Source organism: Lactuca saligna, chromosome 3, assembly GCF_052625555.1.
Source record: "Lactuca saligna cultivar CGN05327 chromosome 3, ASM5262555v1, whole genome shotgun sequence".
Lineage (NCBI taxonomy): Eukaryota > Viridiplantae > Streptophyta > Magnoliopsida > Asterales > Asteraceae > Lactuca > Lactuca saligna.
In genome coordinates, this window is record NC_136419.1 from 127,444,839 (window position 1) to 127,466,214 (window position 21,376).

General features: G+C 32.6%; 3 protein-coding genes across 11 annotated transcripts; all 3 read right to left on the reverse strand.

Moving 5' to 3' along the window:
• Positions 1-860: 860 nt before the first annotated feature.
• Positions 861-4,867, reverse strand: LOC145037222 (WAT1-related protein At5g40240-like). 4 transcript variants are annotated; one of them, XM_078985836.1, is made up of 8 exons: positions 4,687-4,806; positions 4,405-4,601; positions 4,209-4,274; positions 4,008-4,124; positions 3,114-3,348; positions 2,868-3,026; positions 1,474-1,625; positions 861-1,129 (listed from the first exon to the last, which is right to left on the reverse strand). In XM_078985836.1, exons 2-8 carry the CDS (start codon positions 4,458-4,460, stop codon positions 964-966), a joined length of 951 nt encoding a protein of 316 aa, XP_078841962.1. In that variant the 5' UTR covers positions 4,461-4,601; positions 4,687-4,806; the 3' UTR covers positions 861-963. The 4 variants fall into 4 exon arrangements, with proteins under 4 accessions (XP_078841962.1, XP_078841959.1, XP_078841961.1 ...); XM_078985833.1 differs by lacking the exon at positions 4,405-4,601 and having other exon boundaries at positions 4,602-4,867; XM_078985835.1 differs by having other exon boundaries at positions 4,405-4,734.
• An 870-nt stretch (positions 4,868-5,737) lies between these two features.
• On the reverse strand, positions 5,738-11,238 carry LOC145037221 (WAT1-related protein At5g40240-like). Of its 5 annotated transcripts, XM_078985829.1 has the most exons (10): positions 10,828-10,909; positions 10,692-10,743; positions 10,475-10,584; positions 10,116-10,376; positions 9,724-9,789; positions 9,498-9,614; positions 8,466-8,706; positions 8,205-8,363; positions 6,914-7,065; positions 5,738-6,131 (listed from the first exon to the last, which is right to left on the reverse strand). In XM_078985829.1, exons 4-10 carry the CDS (start codon positions 10,334-10,336, stop codon positions 5,966-5,968), a joined length of 1,122 nt encoding a protein of 373 aa, XP_078841955.1. In that variant the 5' UTR covers positions 10,337-10,376; positions 10,475-10,584; positions 10,692-10,743; positions 10,828-10,909; the 3' UTR covers positions 5,738-5,965. The 5 variants fall into 5 exon arrangements, with proteins under 5 accessions (XP_078841955.1, XP_078841954.1, XP_078841958.1 ...); XM_078985828.1 differs by having other exon boundaries at positions 10,116-10,584; XM_078985832.1 differs by lacking the exons at positions 10,116-10,376; positions 10,475-10,584 and having other exon boundaries at positions 10,828-11,238.
• Positions 11,239-18,716: 7,478 nt separating this feature from the next.
• Positions 18,717-21,050, reverse strand: LOC145037225 (ubiquitin-conjugating enzyme E2-23 kDa-like). 2 transcript variants are annotated; one of them, XM_078985838.1, is made up of 7 exons: positions 20,902-21,050; positions 20,215-20,275; positions 20,041-20,120; positions 19,830-19,944; positions 19,529-19,581; positions 19,291-19,419; positions 18,717-19,093 (listed from the first exon to the last, which is right to left on the reverse strand). In XM_078985838.1, exons 2-7 carry the CDS (start codon positions 20,256-20,258, stop codon positions 18,948-18,950), a joined length of 567 nt encoding a protein of 188 aa, XP_078841964.1. In that variant the 5' UTR covers positions 20,259-20,275; positions 20,902-21,050; the 3' UTR covers positions 18,717-18,947. The 2 variants fall into 2 exon arrangements, with proteins under 2 accessions (XP_078841964.1, XP_078841965.1); XM_078985839.1 differs by having other exon boundaries at positions 20,215-20,270; positions 20,902-21,022.
• Between the last annotated feature and the right edge of the window lie 326 nt (positions 21,051-21,376).

Here is a 21,376-nt window from a genome sequence, read left to right on the forward strand (position 1 = left end):
GTCAACCCAAACCCAACCTGATTGCCAAACCTAATATATTATACTATAATATACTATATTTTAAAAAATATTAGTCATATCTTGAATTTTAAGATGTATAAGTTACAATGTTTTTTGTACAAATCAATTATTCATAAATAATTCATTAATACTTACCAAAAGTTTGAATACTTGAATTAAAGAAAGTAATTAAGAAACTCAATTTGGAGCAAAATAAAAATCATAATACTATATTATAAAGCATATTAGTTATATCTTGAATTTTTAAGAGGTATAAGTTATAAAGATTGTCGTACAAATCAAATATGCATAAATAATTCATTAATACTTACCAAAAGTTTGAAGACTTGAATTAAGAAAATTAATTAAGAAATTCAATTTGGAGCAAACTAAAAATTTTAGAACATTAAGTCCATATATATAAATTAATTTACGTTTCTTAAACTAAACATCCATATCAATTAATTTACATCAATGGTATAAACATACAATATAAACATAAGGTATAAACATAAATATTTTATTTAAAAATGGTTATATTTTATTACATAATAACTAAGGGTTTTATGTAGAAAAGTCTCATTATTTTAGCAAAATTTTTGATAAAATCCTATTTGGAAAAATCACATAATTTGTCATTTCCTGTTAAAATATAAAAATGATTTTTTTTCGTTAATTCGAACAAAATGTAAAATAATCGAGATTTTTCTGTTAAAAAAACTTTTAGGATTATATTAAAAGTTTTCCCAAAATAATGGAACTTGTCTACATAAAACCCTAGTATTAATAAAATCTAATAATTATTTACCAAACTATTAAAAAACTAATGATCACGGACACTTTATCTGGGCACACATCTATTTAAGTAAAAAGGTTATATTTAAGCGGATATATTCCGGTCTTTATTAAATCCAATAAATAAGAAAAACAACACCTAATAAGGTTTTCATACATTTGGTATAATCACAAACTAACATTTCGATCACCTCCGGATGAAAGGAGAGGAGTCGTAGGGTTTGGTGATCCAAGTTCATCTGCACCCTCCAAATCCGTCTCTATCTTCTTTTGTTTGGCCTGGCCCCACATCACCGTATAAAATCCTCCAGCAATTATCATGGCTCCAATGGCACTACAAAAGTGTGCAGATACAAATTCAAGAGTGTTAAATGTGAGAAATTGCAAGGTACTTCCGTCTATTTGTTTAATATATCAACCTATTTTCATTTCTTCCTATCAACATAACATTGTCTTTATAAAAACATAGCAATGATATAATAGAAAGAAATTAAAAAAAATATGATGATAGAATAAACAAATAAACGAAAACATGGTTTTATTGCGTTACATTTAGCCCACTTCAAAATTCAAACTTCAAGAACAAGCCATGCATGCATGGGTTATTATTTAACAATGACCAACAAGCTCAAATCGGATTTAAATATTGAGATTACGAAAAAAATGTTAATAGTTTACCTTCCTAAATAAAGAGAATCACCAAGAAACGTGACACCCATTATTGTTGCAATTACTATGGAAAGGGGTGAGAACATTGCCACAAAAACTGGACCTTTCTTCTGTAGGCACCAAATCAATGCACTACTACGAAATGCAGTGGAAATTACAGCCTTCAAATACAAAAAATAAATAAATAAACATATAAAAATCTTCTGTCACCTAATTATGTTGCCCAAATCGAATAAATGGATAAAATAGCAATGCGCTTTTGATTTTTCAATATTGTTCTATTTTTTTTTTTTTTTTCCATTGATACCTAATCCCTTATGGTCCCTTTCACCATTTAATAATATGCACGTATATTAGTCATATACATTCTTGTTTTCCTTTCATGCTACATACATGTATGGTTGTTTTCGGGTATTCCATCCATGTCATTCATTGGATGGAATTGAACGACAAAAAAATGGAATAGATGAGGTGATTGACTAAGCAAGGCAATTAAATGAACCATTACATGACATGCATGCATCATCATGTTTGGTGGACTTGTAGAAATGAAATATGGATATGAATCTTTTATAATATATTTAAATGTAATATTATGATTGCAAATTAATTTGCAACTATATTGTATATATAATTTTAAATATAATTAGCAAACGTTTATTTATAAAAATAGAAAATTATACATAATAAAAGCTCAAATAAGTTATAATAAAATTAATATCTTTTCACTACTGAAAAATTATAATATAAATAATAAATTGTATTTCTTTTCTTTGAAATTATATCATTAAGTTTTTGCATAAATCCATGGGTTATAACCCAATATGGTCCCATTAACTCCATTTCATTCCAAAGAGAAAAACAAACATTTTTTTGTATTACTATAAACCATTCTATTCCTTTTCTCAATCCATCACACTCAAATCTACCTAAAACTAAATTTAGTTAACAGGCTACATCGATCATCATTTTGGTTTCTTTCCATTTATTACTAATCAGCCATTACACAGAAAAAATTTATTAGTTTAGAAAAAAAAAATTGATATAGTCCTAAATATATATATTTTTAACAGAAAACTATTCATTATTTAATTTTACATGATAATATGTCATTTCTTGTTAAAATTATAAAAAAAAATCATTAATTCGGACAAAATAATAAATAATTGGTCTTTTCTATTCAAAAGTAAAAATTATGGCTTTATAAAAAAAAATCGAAAATAATAAGATTTTTCTGGATAAAACACTTACTATGTCTTTAATATGCCACCTAAACTTAGCAACTAGGAAACATGTTACTAGATGATCTTAACCTTTTGAAAGTACGCTGACTAGATATTAATAATGACCAACATAGGATGAATCAAAAGTATCGACATTGTTATTCAAATTAATTGACTTACCCCCAAAACAACAGCAACCATTGTGATTCCTGGTTGCATCACCCAATCGCTTGGATTTTCAACTAGGAATAAAGATAGAACTATACATTGAATTGTCCCAAATAGGCAGTAGAAAAACACAACCGTTACTTGATCCGGGTACTCTCTAGATGTAGCTGACTGAATATATAAAAGAGATATAAATCAAGAAATTAATACGTAAAAAAAGTTGCATGGTTTCATGTATTATTCATGGCGAGTACGTACTTGTAAAACCTTCCATATTGAAGAAACGATTCCCGCCATAACAAGAATCAGACCTCCAAAAACCCAATCCGATGCTTGTGACAAAAGAAGATGATTATGTGAATTAGACGAAGAGTTTGTGTGAAAAATTTCAGGACCTTTATATAATGTGAACACCATTGCTCCCGATATTGCTACTATGGTTCCAAATAATTTCGCTAAACTGCTTGAATTCCTTGTGTCTATTTTCTCCATCCTAAAACAAATGTAAATTAGATAGCCAAACTAGAAATGGGTTAAAAGGTTAAAATTTGTTGAAACTAAACTATACTCAACTTTAGGGAAAATGATTTAAAAGCCTAACAAAGTTTCTAAACCATTCAAAAAATCTCAATCATGTTTTATCTGTTCAAAAAACTCCAACAAACTTAACTTTTTATCTAAAAAGTCCAACAAAGTTCCAAACCGTTCAAAAAATCCCAATTTTGTTTTGTATAAGTTCATTGGGGTTTTTTTGAACAGTCAAAACATGATTGGATTTTTTTAAACGTTTTGGAAACTTTGTTGGTCTAATAAGTCGTTTTCCCGATACGGTAATAAGTCACGTCATCTATTTCTCTTAGTTGACTTTCAGGAAAGTATAACTTAGTTGAGCTTTTTAGATAAAATGTTAAGTTCGTTGGGTTTTTTTGGATAGAATGTCAACTTTATTCAAGAAAAATTGGAATATTAGATCATTAAGTGTTGTAATCATAACTCTTGGTTTCTCATTAGGTTTATATAAAAGTACATAACAAATTAATGACCCCTTTACCCGATTTTTCCCCTTTATATAAAAGTATATAACAAATTAATGACCCCTTTACCCGATTTTTCCCCTTACAAAACGAAACCATTCCTTGTCCTTGGCATTACCTGAAAGCAATTGCAAGCAAGAATGTGTTTGCTGGAGTCAAGTTAGAAATAGCACTTGCCATGGTTGGAGAGCTATAGCTAATTCCAATATACACAAGAAACTGAAAAAGACAAATCCTACAAACAAAACATGTACATAAAATTTATTGTATATAAAATCTTTTCAAAATACAAAATGTCACCATGGGTTGCATTGTTTACCCTAAAAGACCAAGAATGAAGAATCTAAAAAGAATATGGAACGTGAGCCGAGGACGCCCAGTGTTTCTGTACAAGTGAAGAAGAATTCTAATTGGTGTTTACTTCAGTTAGCAGAACAGAACAAAACAGAACAACACAAAACATACATGTTACACTATGATTTGCACTGAACAGAACATAACAAAACAGAACATACATGTTACACTGTGATTTGCGTGCATTGGTCGGGACCTGAAATTGATTTGTCCACATCAACGAAAAAGATCCTTTCTTGATCTCTCGTCTTTGAAAAAGACAAAAATGCCCTCTTCATCATCATCCAGTGTAGTCCCTTTCGGTCTAGTCCTACACAATAAACGGGTCCCAAATAACCGTAGAAGGAGGACTACAAACCTGAAGATGTGGATGATGAAGAATGGAAGAAGAATCAATGTTCCAAGAGCATCATGGTAAACAATATAGACAAATTTGTTCATACCACCATTCATTGCAGATTTCACTATTGTGAGAATGCTCATATCCAAGAATTCTACCATCAACATAATAACATAGGGCAGCACCTCGTTTGTCCATATCAACATTTCGCTTCTTGTCACTCCCATATTTTTTTTTTACTTTTTGAATATCGTTCCCAATATCTTTGATAGAAGTATGCATTATAGGGGATTTCAAATTATGTGATTTGTTAAAATAGTGCATATCCTTTTCACGAGATTCAAATTTTGATAAAATATTAAGGAATTTCAGTTAGTGACAAACTCGGAAGCATTATTGTGATGATGTCTTGTATTTTACATAATAAACAATGGTATAATGATTTTTTTTTTCAAATGTATGTAAGCATCCACTCACCTAGCGCAAGGACAGCTATTAAGTAAAAGAAAACCCATGTGCAAAAGTAACATTCATTCAACATTAAAAAAATAGGAAAACGTGATTCATCTCAATGTTAAATTGTGACGTAAGACAAGTTACATGATCGGTTTTTCTGGGACAGAAAATAAATTTTCTGACTTGAAGGCCGGAAGTTTTGAGAAGATTCCTAAAAATTGCATCTCTCACAGAAATCAGAAGTTCACTTAAAGAATCATATAAAGCACACTCCTAACTTCTTTGTAAGATCATCATATATTAATGTAGTGGTCAATATATCAAGAAACAACATATTTATCCCAGATAGCTTTAGACAAATTAGAAACATATTACCTCTTTAACATATGAATATTATTAAACAATTAAGTACAATTATAATAAATAAACTCATTTTATTATTAAAGAAAAGTTGTATGAAACTTGAAACTAGTTTGACAAGTGATGAACAACTTGATATTGATCTTTCAAAGATTATTTATCAAGTTTAGAATTTTTGGGTTTCTCGACCACAAGATTTTTGTATATTGGTAGATTTAGTCCCTACATTTTTTGGGTTTAGACTTTGACCCTAGGACTTTCGTATATTGGCAACTTTGGTCCCTAGACTTTATATTTCAACAGAAACAGAAACAGGGTACGATCATTGATCATTCCAGTTTGATACAAATAGACTCTATTATTTCACAAACGTTTGTCGGCAAATAAAAAGTGGTTGTACAGTTAAAAAAAAATGGTGGGCCCTACAAATAAAAGTCGTGTCGAGTTACTTGATTCACTCACGATTTTGAATTCTCTTTTAAACTTGACACCTATTATTTACTTTTTTTTTTTTTTTCTATATATAAATCATTATTTCTCCATTTGATACTCAATTTCACAACAAATTAACATTTCGATTCATTTACAGATGAAAGGAGAGGAGTCGTAGTGGGGTTTGATGATCCGGGTTCATTTGCACGATCCAAAATATTCGTCTCCGTCTTCTTCTGTTTAGCCTGGCCCCACATCACTGTATAAAATCCTCCAGCAACTATCACAGCTCCAATTGCACTGCATATACAAATTCAAAAAAGTTAAATGGAAAAAATAAATAAAGATCTTCCTTTTATAGCAAATATTAACCAAATACAAAAATAAAGATCTTTTTGCTACATGTCACGTTCACATTCATTTTGTCACATGTCTTTTTGTGGTTATTTTATATTAATTTTTTCCACGTTTTTTTTATTTTATTAAATTTCGTATAGTGTTTAAATGTAATAATTGCAATAAATATAATAATAAATGGGTATTAATGAACTTACATTCTAATTTCAAAATTCCTAAAATAAAGCGTATTAGTTAATTTGTTTATTTATCTAATTATTTGTTTAAATTTAAAAGAGAAAACAAAACACTTCAATTTTAAAAATTCAATATTTTTTTGTCATTTTTCTTATAAATTCAAAGCTCTCAAATATTTAAACCTTCATATTTAACATTTTTTTTTAAATAAACCGATGTAATACATGGGTCTCACAACTAGTTTTCATTATATAACCGGATAGAGTTTTCAAAAGCTTAATAATTGGATGGATTTTTCAAAGCAAAAAAAAATGGAAGTATAATAATGGAATAGAAAGAAATAAAAAATAATTTAAAAAAAAAAAAAAAAAAAAGGATTCTATAGTAAACAAAAAAATGGAAGTACATTGCTATTTTAACTTTTCAAGCTCATATGGGATTATAAAATTTGATATTTGTGAATATATATATATATATATATATATATATATATATATATATATATATATATATATATATATATATATATATATGTGTGAATTGTTTACCTTCCTAAATGAAGTGAATCACCAAGAAAAATGACACCCATGGTGCTTGCAATTACTATAGAGAGAGGATTGAACATTGCAACAAAAACTGGACCTTTTTTCTTCAAGCACCAAATCACAGCACTACTACGAAATGCAGTGGAAAATACCCCCTTCAAAAAAAAAGTCAAAAAGTCAATCTTCAAACACCAAAGTAAGTTCCCAAATCTCATAACATGTTAATATAATGATGTATTTTTTGTTTCGGTTGGTTGGAAGGAATGGAATTGGTCATTGCATTCCATGATCATGTTTGGTTGGCTTGAAGGAATTGCAATGAACCAAATTAATTAAAAAATTTCATTATCTTATACAAAATTAAAAATCAAATTATAGTTTAATTAAAGTAATAAAACCTGTGCCACTATAGATGCTATAACGGTATCTAGAAAAAAAAAAAAAAAGTCATGCTATGCAATGGGGTCGGGTTTACTTTTTATGTATTATAAGCAGTTTAGTAGAGGCCAACGGGGACAGTTTTTGTAATTAGTTTTGTACACAAGGGTTAAACCTGCCAAAATACAAAAATCTTACACTTATGGACTGTTTTTGAAAAAAAAAAAAAAAAAACATTACAGGGACCTTTTCTATAAATAAAAAAAATTGCAGGGACTAAATCTGCCAAAATCTAAAGCCTTTGATGCAGGGAATAAATCTGTCAAAATGTAAAACATTTGTTGCAAAAGTGGACTAAATCTGTCAAAATGTAAAACCTTTGATTGCAGGGACTAAATCTGTCAAAATAGAAAACCTTTGTTGCAGAGACTAAATCTGCTAAAATGTAAAACAATTGTGGCAAAAGTAGACTAAATCTGTCAAAATGTAAAACCTTTGTTTGCACAGACTAAATCTGTCAAAATAGAAAACCATTGTTGTAGGGACTAAATCTGCCAAAATGTAAAACATTTGTTGCAAAAGTGGACTAAATCTGTCAAAATGTAAAACCTTTGTTTGCAGGGACTAAATCTGTCAAAATGCAAAACCTTTATTTGCAGGGACTAAATCTATCAAAATAGAGAACCTTTGTTGCAGGGACTAAATCTGCCAAAATGTAAAACAATTGTGGCAAAAGTGGATTAAATCTGTCAAACATAAAACCTTTGTTTGCAGGGACTAAATCTGCCAAAATATAAAACATTTGTAGCAAAAGTCCAAAAGTGAAAAACACCACTATTCATAAGCACAATAATAACTAATAGCATATATAAAATACAATACACAAATAAACGAAAATACATTGCTATTTCCTTACCCCAAAAACAACAGCAAATATCGCGATGCCAGGTGGCAGCACCCAATCGGTTGGATTTTTCACTAAGAACAAGGATAAAACTACACATTGAATTGTCCCAAAAAGGCAGAAGAAAAAAATAATCGTGACTTGATCAGGGTATTCTCTAGATGTCGATGACTGGATTTATAAAATATAAATCAAGAAATCAAAACCCTAATACATATAAATAAATGAATAAATAAAATAAAAATAGTTCAATGGTTTTGATGTAATTCTTACTTGTAAAACATTCCAAATGGAACCAACGAGTCCACCAATCACAAGAATCAAACCTCCAAAAATCCAATCGGATGCTTGTGAGAAAAGAAGCCGATGATTGGGTGAATAATCAGAAGAGGAAATCATGTTAAAAATTTCTGGGCCTTTATAAAATGTGAACACCATTGCTCCTGTTATTGCTACTATTGTGCCAAATAATTTCGCTCGACTACTTGAACTTTTTATGTCTATTTTCTCCATCCTAAAATTGATATATGTTAGTTTCAAATCTTTAATTAAAAAAAAAAAAAAAAAAAAAAAAGAACAAAGGTAAGACAATTAAAACTAACGTATGTGGTAATAAACAAAATTTGGTTTTATAATAAGTGGTCGAATTATAATTATTTGCTAGCATTAGCAATTCCATTTTTTTTTCTTATGCAGAAAAGTCTCATTATTTTGGGAGAATTTTTGATGAAGTCGTAAATGTTTTTTTGGAACAAAAAAGTCTTGATTATTTAATTTTACATGATAATCTGTCGTTTCTTGTTAAAATAAAAATAAGGATTTTTTTGGTTAATTTGTGCAAAATATTAAGTAATCGGGACTTTTATGTTTAAAAAAGAATTTAGGACTTTACCAAAAAATTTCCCAGAATAACAGGACTTTTCTGCATAAAACCCTTTGAAATAATAATGCCATCTATATACAAATTAATCCATAACTGGATAGATTTTTTCAAAGTATATTGTCGTAATAAGAAAATAAATTGCTATTACCAGATAGATTTTGCAAATTGAAACGCCTTAATAGGAAAAGATAATTTTGTTATATATGAAAGTAGGAAGCAAATGCAAATAAAGAAAAGTATGTTTCTATTTTTGCATTTAACCCAAAAAGAAATAGGTCAAAAGGATTGAAAGTTGAACAAAAAAGAAACAAAAAAACATGGTCACTATTTTTTTAGAACTAGTTTTTAGTTTTGTAGTCATATTTTACGAATTCATAAAACTAAAAAGAAATTGAAAAAAAAAAAAAAAACATTCATGTTACCCGAAAGCTACTGCAATCAAGAATGTGTTCCCGGGAGTCAAATTAGCAATGGCGCTTGCCATGGTTGGAGAGCTGTAGCCAATTCCAACATACACAAGAACTTGAAAAAGACAAAGCCTACAAAACAACCCATGTACATAAACTTTATTATTATAAATAAAATCTTTTAAAATTTATATATAAATTTTCACCATGGATTGATATCAATAGCATTACTTATAATTACCCTAAAAGGCCAAGTACGAAGAATCTGAAAAGTATACGGAACGTGAGTGGAGGCCTCCCAACGTTTCTGTACACCACCAAAAGAATAACGTCAGCAGACAAGACAAGACAGGTTGTACTTGTACCGACATGACTACAAACCAGACAAGACAAGACAGGTTGTACTTGTACCGACATGACTAGAACAGTACAAAACAGGTTGTACTGTATTTAACATGACTAGAACTAGACCAAAAAAAGGTGTGAAAAAGACTTGTTCTAGATCTCTAGTATCTCAAAAGACGAAAACGCCCTTTTCATCTTGTTATCGAAAGTAACCCTAGAAAGTTTGTCCAGTCATGTCATGTGTAACAAACACGGTCCGAAAGAACAAAAGATAGGAAAATCACGAACCTTAAGGTATGGACGATGAAAAATGGAAAAAGAATCAATGTTCCAAGGGCATCATGGTAAACAATATAAACAAAACTATTCATACCACCATTCATAGCGGCTTTAACTATTGTGAGGATGCTCATATCCAAGCATGTTATCAATAACATAGCAACAAAGGGAAGCACTTCATCGGTCCATGACCATGTCTTGTTTCTTGTAGTTGTAGTTGTAGTTGTCATATCTCAATATTGTCTCCAAAATCTTGATGGAAGTATGCATCTAATGAGAAATTTTTATTTTTTGGTCAACTTATATCTCCTTTCTCTAGTTTCAATTTGGACACCTAATTTTTTGATAAAATAATAGCATTTTCATACCAACTTGTATTATCATACAATAAACAAATGTCATGTTGCTTTATCTTTTATGTGGATGATGAAATCATTTATTCACCATTTCACCTACTTCAAAGACTCCATGTGCTCACCTAAGATTTTAATTAAGGGGTAAAATTGTCACTTCACTAAAATCATCCACCCAACTACGATCTAGGTTTTCATTTTAGCAATAATCACTATGAAAACACACATTCACCTTCCTTCAGGAGCAGTGTGAGGAACCCCAAAATTAATTGAAAAGATTAATCCTGCAAAAAATTAACTTGTAGTGAAGTTATCGATTAATCGACAGAAGGATGAATCTACCAAAATTGATATCTTTATCCGCGTACCTGAGCAAAATCGCCTTGAACAATATCCGATTGTCGAATGTCCATTTGAAAATGTTTTAGGGCTTTTGAGAACACGAAGCAGAACGAAAATCATCCCATGAAGATCAAGCTGGGAGCCGGTGGTTGTGCGTATTTTTCAGTTATCACCGGAAACCGCGGCCGCCGCGAGTCGATGGTGGCCGTCAAACGTCACCACCATGTTGTAGGGATGTATTGAAGTTCATGTTTACCATCTGAAGTTATCGATCATTGCCAGAAAGTGGACATTAAATTATTATTAAAAGGACTGAAATTTTTTTAAGAAAAAACTGAAAAATTAAGAAATCATTAAAATAACTGTGAACAACATATGGGGTGGGTTTTTATCAGCTTCGTAACGTGCTAACAGCAAGAAGCTTATAAATGTTTATTGGGTTGGTGAAAATGTTAAATAAAAGGGTAGTGGGTTGAGAATAACTTATTGAAATACGAAAATCTTTAGTAAGTGATAACTAAGGGACGGACAATGGACTCTATGGAAAAAAGAAATAAAAATACTATTGATAATGAAAAATCAAATATTTATAAAATTTTATTAATTTAGACCGATACAAGTTTTGCCTATTAATTTATAATTATTAGTTAAAAGTTAATATATAAATTATTTTGAATATTCGAAAACCCAAAAACTCATATGGGTTTTGCAAAAAAAAAACAATATATGTAGTTTTGGTTCGGTTTTAACCAAAAAAATCAACCCAACCCTAATCATGTACATCTCTATTTATAACATTCAAGACAATTAAGATTTATTTACTCAAATGTTATCATCAAATTAACGCGTTCGCCTCTTAATTAAAGTAATTAAATGGATAACGATATTTTAGATAAATTAACATACCATAATTCATTATCCTAAACAATAAATTAAGTTTAACAATTATATAATATAAATATATCATATATGATTGACAAATCAATAATTTGACAAAAATAGGTGGGTATAATCTAATTATTATTTAGAGGTTGGCATATAACTATATATAGCCCAATATTTAGACTTAAAGCGCACGGAATTTTCCTTGAATATATGATGTCGTTGTAAACTTTTTTATGTAGCGATAACTCAAGCAACTTGAAAAAATAACTCAAGCAACCACTTACATATCATCTCCACTTGTGAATGTGGTGGAAAAGTTCAAATCGTTGTGTAAAATATCAACAAACTAATCTATCTTAAAATTATTATTCAGTAATGATCAACTTATACACATGCATAAAGAAATAATCATTTAATTAACAATATAACAATGTACTTATAATAAACCAAAACAATTCAACCCAAGGTATGTAATAAACCAAAACATTGAACTTTCCATGTAAATGCAATATACTTTAAGAAATCAACTCAAATAAGTAGATTCTTCACATTCAGTTTCTATTCTATTTGAGCACTAAAATATCAAAAAACAGTATATTAAATGTTATGATCTGAAAATAGAAAGAAGAAAATGGAAGTTCCATAGCTACATATTTCCAAGAAACTGGTGGTGTTGTTATAAATTGACTTGGGTCTTGCCATTGATTAATGAGGATCATATATTCATATCAAATTTATTATTTCAAAATATTAACCTACTGACATTTAACATCAAAAATCAAAGAACGAGTGGTCACCTTCAAATAGTCGTTGACTTTCTGAGAATATTTGAAGGAGTACTCATAGCAACAGCAACAAGTAGCGAGTTCTTGTAGCCATTTATGATCATATGTGGTGCTGTAGCTAACAAATGGTAGTTATGGCCAATGAAAATGCAACAACTTAGAGAAAGTCCAGTGATGAATTTTTCATTGAGATCATCTTCTAAAGAACTTCTAGACTGAACACTAATCCGTTTTCATTAAACAAAATGAATAATTAAGCTCCACCGGAGATAGAAATCTCATTGTTCCTTTTTTAATCGTTGTCGTAATGTTAAGAACCTAGTGTTTGTATATCCTCATAGAAGAGAGAAATCAGAGATTATCATTTTGATTTTTGAGTTCCATTGAAGAAAACGAAGAAAAACAAATTACCTGGAAAACAAAGTTTTTGATGGATCTAATCTGATGTTTCCTGGAGGAAAATGATGTTAATTGGTGCAAGGAGACCAACACATGCAGGTGTTGCAACCTAGAAATTGAAGCTATGGTTACAATCAATTTAATAAATCTGATATGAAACATGATGATCTGAAGTGATAGATTTTAATTTCGTTAGCCTCAACAGTATCACCCCTTCAAAAACTGCGGCCACTTAGGGTTTAACAATAAAAACGACGATAATATTGTGATTACCTTTGGATGGATGCTTTTTTGGGACGCAGTTGCCTTAGACATAATAGAAATGAGAAATTTAAATAATGGCCATCATCGCCATCTCCAATCGATTCAATATTGAAAGAGGGAGAGAGAGGCAGAAAATATTAGTGAGCCCGATTAGGAGAGAAATAGAAAAGAAGAGGATACAAATGGTTGTCATACGCGGCGATACAGGAGAGATTGGATTTATTTTCAAAATTGAAACTCACCATTTCAAGACAATATGGAGGAAAATCCGAGATTAAGTTATGAACGGTAAAAGAGTAATTTAACTTTGATGGGAAAATGAATTGAGGACGTGTCATGTGGTCATAATGGATTGTTTATTAAGAAGGAAGATTATAGACTAAGGGGGTGTTTTGCATTGATTATTAGCTTATAAGTTAATAAGTAAGTATATGATAACTTATGAAAAATGACTTATTAGAGTTTCCTCACCAGATAAGTTACATTCATCCAAACACTTTTTTAACTTATAGAGGTGTGGAACCATAATAAGTTGTTTTAAAAAGCTTAGCCAAACACCCCCTAAAAACAACTTATTTAGTTGTAAAGAAATTCATAGCATGTAACACTCGTGTTTATAGTTATTTGTAATTTCGACTTTAAATATAAAATGTTTGCATTTTTGGTATTTACGCGAGGCATACTCCATGGGTACGCCTAACATAACTCATTAAAAGGTGGTTGGACTCTTTAAGTACGCAAGGCGTACTCATGCAAATCTCAAACCCTAATTATTAGGGTTTAGACCTTATTTAGAGGACCTTAAGCCCTTGAGACCTCCCTTATCTTCAGCATCCATTCCTCCTTTCTATCATTTCAAGCCCTAACCTTATAGAGCTTGTTTTGGACCTTTAAAGTGTTCTTAGAGCATTGTGGAAGAATGAGAAGCACGTCATTGAGGATTGTTGGGCTTGGAACTTGTAGATCTAGAGTTTCCTTCACCTTTGCAAGCTTCTAAAGGTATAAAGCTCTCATAGTTTTGGTTCTTATGAATAAAAGCTACTCTAGAGCTTAGGATTAGCATTTCTTGGTGTTTCTGAGGTTCTTATGTCATAAAAATTGGATCTTGAGGGTTGTATTCCTCTCATTCATTAATTATTGGTCATTTTGTGAAGTTATGGATATAGGGTTTGATTTTGGGCTCTATTAAGTCATGCAAAAGCTTAAAGTTGTCAACTTTATCGGTTCAGACCTTTCCAAGATTTAGATATGTGAATTGGACTTTTGGACTTTAGGTATTAAGAACTTAAAAGTAATTTTGGACAACAGAGGATTATGTAGGGCATAACCTCTGCGTACGCATGGCGTAACGGGTTTGCCCCGTATAACTTTTCTCTAGACACCGAGTACACAGGGCGTAATGCAAGAGTACGCATGGTGTACTCACAGAAGTCCATTTGGGCCATTTTTAGGCCTTGGCCCATGTTTAGTTGGGTCTAGTATAGGAAGGGTAAAATGGTCTTTTACCCTTAGTAAGAGAGAATATGGTTTGGACCTTTAATTATGGGTTATTACCCTAAATAGTAATTAGGGTTGGTTTGGATGTGTTCAGTATGGGGAGCCTTAGTAGCAGAAGTGTGTGTGTGTGTGTGTGTGTGTGTGCATGTGTGTGTGATTTAGATATCATCAGTTTGAGGTGAGTCTCTTCATTGTACTTATTGGTTGAAGGTGATAGGTTTTATAGGTTACAAAAATTCATGTGGCAGAAAATAGTTTAACTTTAAGTTCACATGCAACCTAATTGGATATATGTTTTCACTATTGAATGATATAATCTATGAACATTTAGTTTACAATTTGTAGATGAATTTAGACTATAATTTTGTTGATTTTGGTATTATATTTAGTGAGTTACAATCCTTCAAAGTTGAGCTATCCGGTTCGGTCCAAATGCTCACCCCTAGGTTTTAGAACCCTGCGAGGGTTGGTTCCGGTTGCCTTGGAAATGCTAAGGAATGCTTGTGGTTGCGTCCATGTTGCTCAAGTTGTCTAGTATGGCAGGAGTGGTTTCGAGGATAAAATCTAATTTAAGTTGGGGATATTTGTAACACTCCGTTTAAATTAGAGTAAGAAAATAATAAACCCGGAACCCCAAGATTTAAATTTATATTTTATATTATTTTAAAATGGTCCTAAAATCCATAATATTGAGCGGAGTGTTGGTTTCGGGGAGCCAAATGATATATTTTAGACTTTTGGGGGTTAAAGTGTAATTTTAGGATTTATTTTGTAAAGATTTTTAGAAATCATGGTGTGTTTGGTAATTACTGGACTTACTATGAAAGAATTTTGAAGATTGAGGGCTGTTGGGTAAATTTCGGATTGGATTTGAAAGGGATTTCCGAAGTCAGGGTAGAAAAGGTAAATTTAGGGCTTAGTTTGAAAAAAGATCTGGAAATGAGGGACTAATAGTGTCAGTATGGAATGAAGTTCCAAAGGGTATCTAGTATATATAGTCGCATAACCCTAACCCTAGGAGCCGCCTCATCAACCGTTACCACCACCCTCATGACCCTCACCACCGACTACGGTTTCCACGCCTGCTAAAGCTGGAGAACAACCAAGATGCCACCGTCGTCACCAGTGTCGCCGCTTGGCTACTGATGACGCCGAGAACGTTGAAGACCCTCATTGTGGCAGTGTGCAGTCATGTTCAGACGCTCCTCATCGTTCTTCTTCTATTCGTTCTGTTCGCCATCATTCACGTCGGTGGTGTCAAGCAATAACCGTCAAGGAATCACGTCGTCCGCTGCTGCTGTCGTGTGGCTAGCTTTCGTCGTCGCCACCTTGCAACTGGTTCATTCTTTCAAGGTTCTCCGACGTCTTTCTGCTGCCGTTGGGGCTCTAGTTGCGTGTAGTAGCCTCAGTTTGGCTGTAGGTTTCGTATAAGTATGTAATCGGAAGAATTCTTATCATTGTATATTTATTGTATGTGTGTATGGGGTGTTTGTGTCGCTGGGAAGGAAGAGCACCACCATGGCAGCCAACCATGGTGTTGTCGTCGTTTATACCCTTTCTGTCGCCATCAACCACCGTAAGGAGTGGCTGTATGCGTATTATGGTGTGTGAGTGAGTGTATTTGATGAGTGTGTTGTATGTATTTGTTTGGCCGAAGTTCTCGAGAAAAGCCACCACCACCACCGTATGGTGGTGGCTGCCACCATGTACCACCGCCGACCACCATAAGGGTTGTTGTTATTGTTGTGTGTGTGTGTGTGTTTATCTTAGTGTGTGTGTGTGTTGTTTGGAATTTTGGTGTTGTATGTTGTAATCAGTGATGGAATAATCAAAGAAAACTCATAACCACTACCGTGAGGTGGTGGCTGTCGCCTCCTGTCGCCACCTGCCGTCGTGTTGGGTGGCGGTGTACTTCAGCTTGTGTTAGTTTTCTTTTGGGATGTTTGGACACAATTGGACTAAAACCATAACCACCACCGTGAGGTGGTAGCCGTAGCAGTGAGCCACCGTTGACCACCACTACCCGAGGTAGTAATGGGTGGTGCCCGACTTATGAAGCCCTAGTGGGCGTAATGAAACCCTGATTGATCTAAAGACTTAACTTTTAGGCCTAACTGGGTTGTGATTGGGTTGGAAACCCTAATTAGGGTTTAGAAAACCCTAATTTTGGATATATGGGTTTTGGATTGTCGGGACCCGCATTTTTAGATGATCGGATTGGGATTATGTATTAAGCCGACCACACTATATGATTGACTGATGGACTAAATGGATTAAGTGCTTAATGAGTTAAGTAAGAAACACTTAACCCTAATCGTCATTTTATGTGAAAACCCTAATCTTGCTTGGGCCTTAAGTTGGGCCTTTCTATTGGGCTTTGGTGATTGGGCTATTGATGGGCCATCCAAGAACAATTATATGGACTAAGAATATATAGATGGGTTAGGGTAAGGCCCATGTGAGGGTTTGGGCTCAATTTGGAAAATTGGGCCATAAATGGGCCATAATTGGGCCTTGAGGTTTATGATAGGTTGGACCATTGGAATGCTAAATGTTTGGACTGGACTAAATGGTTGGGCCTTAAGATAAGCCCATATAGAGGTTTGGGCCCAATTTGGAAAATTGGGCATATGTTGGGCCTTGGTGCATTGATTGATTTTGGGCCTTCGGAGTGTGTATTTGGACCTTGGTTTTGGACAAAGTTAGGTTAAAGGTAAAATAGTCTTTTTTTACCCTAAGCATTGAATTATGATTATGCAGTGGAAACTAAATTATTAATTGGGTGTCATTTTGATGTTGACAGTTCGGGAATCTGTTAACCAGCAATGGGAGTTTTATCTGCGGGACTTCAGCAATATCAGGTGAGTCTCCTCACCATACCAATGGGTCGAAGCACCAAGTCCGACCCATTATGTATTATGTGATATGCTAGTTGATTTTGTGTTATGTGGTATGCTAATTGATTATGTGAAATGTGATATGCTAGTTGTCTTTGTGATACTTGCATGAAAGACCTCGGGGGGTTCCCGATGCACCTAGGTGTAAGACCCTGGAGGGTTTCCACGACATTCTACGTAAAGATCTCGAGGGGTTCCCGAGGCACTAGGGTTTAAGACCTTGGAGGGTTTCCATGACATCCTTAGTTAAGACCATGTGGGGTTCCCATGACATTTGGTTAAGACCGTGTAGGGGTTCCCATGGCACCCGATGTAAGACCCTGGAGGGTTTCCAGAGCATCCTTATATGTTTGCATGTTTAGCTCATATGTTTGTACGTATGGTTTGATTGGTAGTTAGTGAAGACCATGTGGGGATTCCCATGACATTGGGCTAAGACCCTGGAGGGTTTCCAGGGCATCCGAAGTAAGACCCTAGAGGGTTTCCAGGGCATCCTTATATGTTATATGCATGACTCGTGTAGTTGATATGATTTATGTGATTATGTGTATAAGACATTAGAGGGTTTCCATGACATCTTTATATGTGTACATGCATGATTATGCGATTGATATGGTTTATGTAATTATGTGGGATATGCTCTGGGGAATTCACTAAGTTTTGTGCTTACAGTTTTGTTTATGGTTTCAGGTATCATTGTTTAGAAAGGAGTGACTCAGCTTGATCGCAACGCACACACCCGTGTTTTCCGCATTATGTGATTTTGGGATGAACTCTGATAAATGTTTTTTAGCAATGTTTTGAAATACTTGGATTTAAAGATATCTATGTTTTGACTATAATAAAAAGGAAATGTTTATCCTCGATTTTTGGATCAGTACAGTCCAATAACATTCTACTGCATGTCCAGTGCAACATCCTCATTTTCACAACTTCCATCTTCCTTTTTGCTTTTTTTTAATCCGTCATACATATTTACATACATCCGAGCTAGCCTAACTGCCACCCTATCAAATTTTCCCTACGACATCATCATTTCTACTAGAAAAAGAGGTGATATTAGTCCAAAAAAAATTACATCAAAGGAAAACAAAATAATTGACATAATAATACAATAAAATTAAAAGGATCACAGCAAAAACAAAATAACCGATATAATAATCCAATAAAATGAAAATGGACAAAGTGTTTGTGATAAATTCCAAATTCCCATTTATATTCATCTTTAAATAATCCAAGGTGGCAAGTGAAAGTTACAATTTTTCATTACACATCTACAGCAAAGCATAAATGGCTCTGCTTTTTGCTCTAAATTTTACAAGAAACTATGTGACAAAACCCGTATCAAGAGTGGGAGATTTTTAAAGAAAAAAAAAAAACAAATCTTATAATATTCGAGTTCAGGGGTATTTATGTCTTTTACGGGTCTGCATTTCCAGCAACATCTTCTTCACTTGATTCACTTCTTCCATCACTGATATCTTCATTGCTTTCATCTTCATCACTTTCATCTCCAAGTGTGTTGCCATTGATATTCTCCTTTTTTGCATATAGCTCACAATATTCTACACCAACAAACCCAAATTACTTATATACCCTTGTTCTATTATTTAATTTCTTAACTTTTTTCAAATACTCATCAACTTCAAGCACATCCAAAACACCATCTCCTTCAAGACCTTTTACCGATTCTTGTTATTCAATATCACATATTTACTAAAATGCCCCTAGTAAATCGAAAAAAGAAAGAAAGATGTGGAACCTTTGACTTTCTTCTCATATTGTTCCTTGTCCTTTATCATCAATGATGCTGCATCACCATTTAGTGGGTCTGAAGGATTTGGGTATAGCAAAAGTTGGGGGAGAAAAACCTCAAATACATTTAAAAGATCTGTAGATAATAATTATAAATAATAATAATAATAATTAAGTTTTTTTTTTTATCATATTGTTAAAGCTTACAACAATCAAGATTTTTGGAAAAACAAATTGTAAATTACCAAACATTGGACTCCAAGATTGGTTGATGACATCCAAGCAGACAGATCCAGACCTGTAATTCAACAAGAATTTCCAGTTGTTAACAAAGATGATAAGGGCATTCTCGTCTTTTGCACATACAAGAGATTGAAAGTGAGAAAGTGAGTCTGTGTCCCATTGACATTAGTCCAATGCATGCCAAATATAGTAAAAATGTCATGTTCAATACTTCAATTATGTGATTTGTAGAAAGAGGGATGATAATTGCAATTTGATGAAAGATGAAGGTGAAAACTAAAATATTCTGAAAAGTAAACTCACAGTTCATCGACATTTGGGTGAAAAATCCTGTTTAAGAAACCAATTGAAGGAGATTTGTATGGATAAGCATCTGGAAGCTCCACACGCACTTTCCAAACACCACCTTCATATAAACCTGAAAGAAAGATGATGTAAATTTGTATTTATATATATATATATATAATTGCAAAAACACATGATATGAGAGTGAAGAAGAGATGAAGAATCTTACTTTCTTTAGGACCATGGAATTCCACATTGATTTCATTGATGGAATCATTTACTGGCTCGACAGCATAGTCGCTCATCATCCTTCAACATGAATACAATATGCAAAATCAATGGCAGATTGTAACCAAATTAGGCGATGAAAGCAAAAGAACATGTAAAGAGAGAGCATGCTTACAGTTTCATGACATCCATATCTTTCCTTTTGCTTGGAGACGACATTTTCTGCACTATCTAACCTGCCATTTTAGCAAAAACTATAAGATACTGCAATAAGATCAAATCAAGAACAAGATCGATGCCAAATTATATATCAGAAGGCCATGAAAAACAAACTGAAATCATTACAGTTATGGTTCTTATTCCCCAATGTGGGAATTGGGATTATGAGTATCTTTGGATGAAGCAAGTTTCATGTCAATTTTGTTTAAGTTTCTTGCATTGATGATTCAATGGCGAGTTCTACAACCCCTTTCAATGCGTAAGCAAATTCTCAAGTGAAAAAACAATTCGTAAGTTAACTACATTTTAGGGTTTCAAGTTTGGTCTTCTCGTCGTCTACTAAACCTATGAATTGAATATCCTTGAATTTCGTTAAACCTAACAATCATCATTTGAGAAACTAAACCTGCAACCTAAGTAAAAAATCACATACAGAAATACACTAACCAACTTCAAAATCATATAAGCACGATATGAAAGTCATATATGCAAGACACAATCTACCCCCACCAAGATGTGATCGTAGAAAATTGGGGTCAAATTATTCATCCGATTATGTTACTGATCAATTAAAGGAGATTTTCAGGGCGATAAAGCACCACCGATCGAATCAAAGTTAGAATCAACGATATCAAAAACCCACCGAGTATGTAAAGAGCAGATCGACGATTCTTCGGGTGAAGAAATCTATGTGAAATTAAAGGATAAAAAAGGGGAATCGAAGGAGAAATTATGTAGATAAAATGGAAGGGAACACCGAAAGAGAGAAATATATATATATGCTAGCCTAATAATTAAAATTACTTGCTTAAAATTTGAACGAATAAATATTTTTTGTTAATTGACAAATATCACAAAATTTATGGAGAATTGATTTTGATATTTTATTATTTTTCGTAAACATTAAAACATCATGTTATCAATTTGTTTCAATATTTTGATATTCGATCATATATCCCGTCATCTTGTGATTTCATATGATAAACTTTAATGACGTGATAATTGACATAACATGATATGCAGTGTACTACGTTGGAACATCACACTATAGATGTCAAAAAAACTAAAACATAATAGTTTTTGTGATAGTTATTCAAACTATAGTAATTTTATAAGTT

What these genes read in the sequence shown, in the direction of transcription:
- LOC145037225 (XM_078985838.1), bottom strand. Translation starts at nt 20,258, where the DNA reads ATGTCGTCTCCAAGCAAAAGGAAAGATATGGATGTCATGAAACT. An exon ending in ATTCCATGGTCCTAAAGAAA is followed by an intron (nt 19,945 to 20,040) that starts GTAAGATTCTTC and finishes TCTTTCTTTCAG; the next exon opens with GTTTATATGAAGGTGGTGTT. An exon ending in ATCTTGGAGTCCAATGTTTG is followed by an intron (nt 19,420 to 19,528) that starts GTAATTTACAAT and finishes TATTATCTACAG; the next exon opens with ATCTTTTAAATGTATTTGAG.
- LOC145037222 (XM_078985833.1), bottom strand. Translation starts at nt 4,810, where the DNA reads ATGGGAGTGACAAGAAGCGAAATGTTGATATGGACAAACGAGGTGCTG. An exon ending in TTCATTCTTGGTCTTTTAGG is followed by an intron (nt 4,125 to 4,208) that starts GTAAACAATGCA and finishes TTTTGTTTGTAG; the next exon opens with GATTTGTCTTTTTCAGTTTC. An exon ending in TTGCTTGCAATTGCTTTCAG is followed by an intron (nt 3,349 to 4,007) that starts GTAATGCCAAGG and finishes CATTTGTTTTAG; the next exon opens with GATGGAGAAAATAGACACAA.
- LOC145037221 (XM_078985829.1), bottom strand. Translation starts at nt 10,336, where the DNA reads ATGACAACTACAACTACAACTACAAGAAACAAGACATGGTCATGGACC. An exon ending in TTCGTACTTGGCCTTTTAGG is followed by an intron (nt 9,615 to 9,723) that starts GTAATTATAAGT and finishes GTTGTTTTGTAG; the next exon opens with GCTTTGTCTTTTTCAAGTTC. An exon ending in GATTCACTTCATTTAGGAAG is followed by an intron (nt 6,132 to 6,913) that starts GTAAACAATTCA and finishes TTGTATATGCAG; the next exon opens with TGCAATTGGAGCTGTGATAG.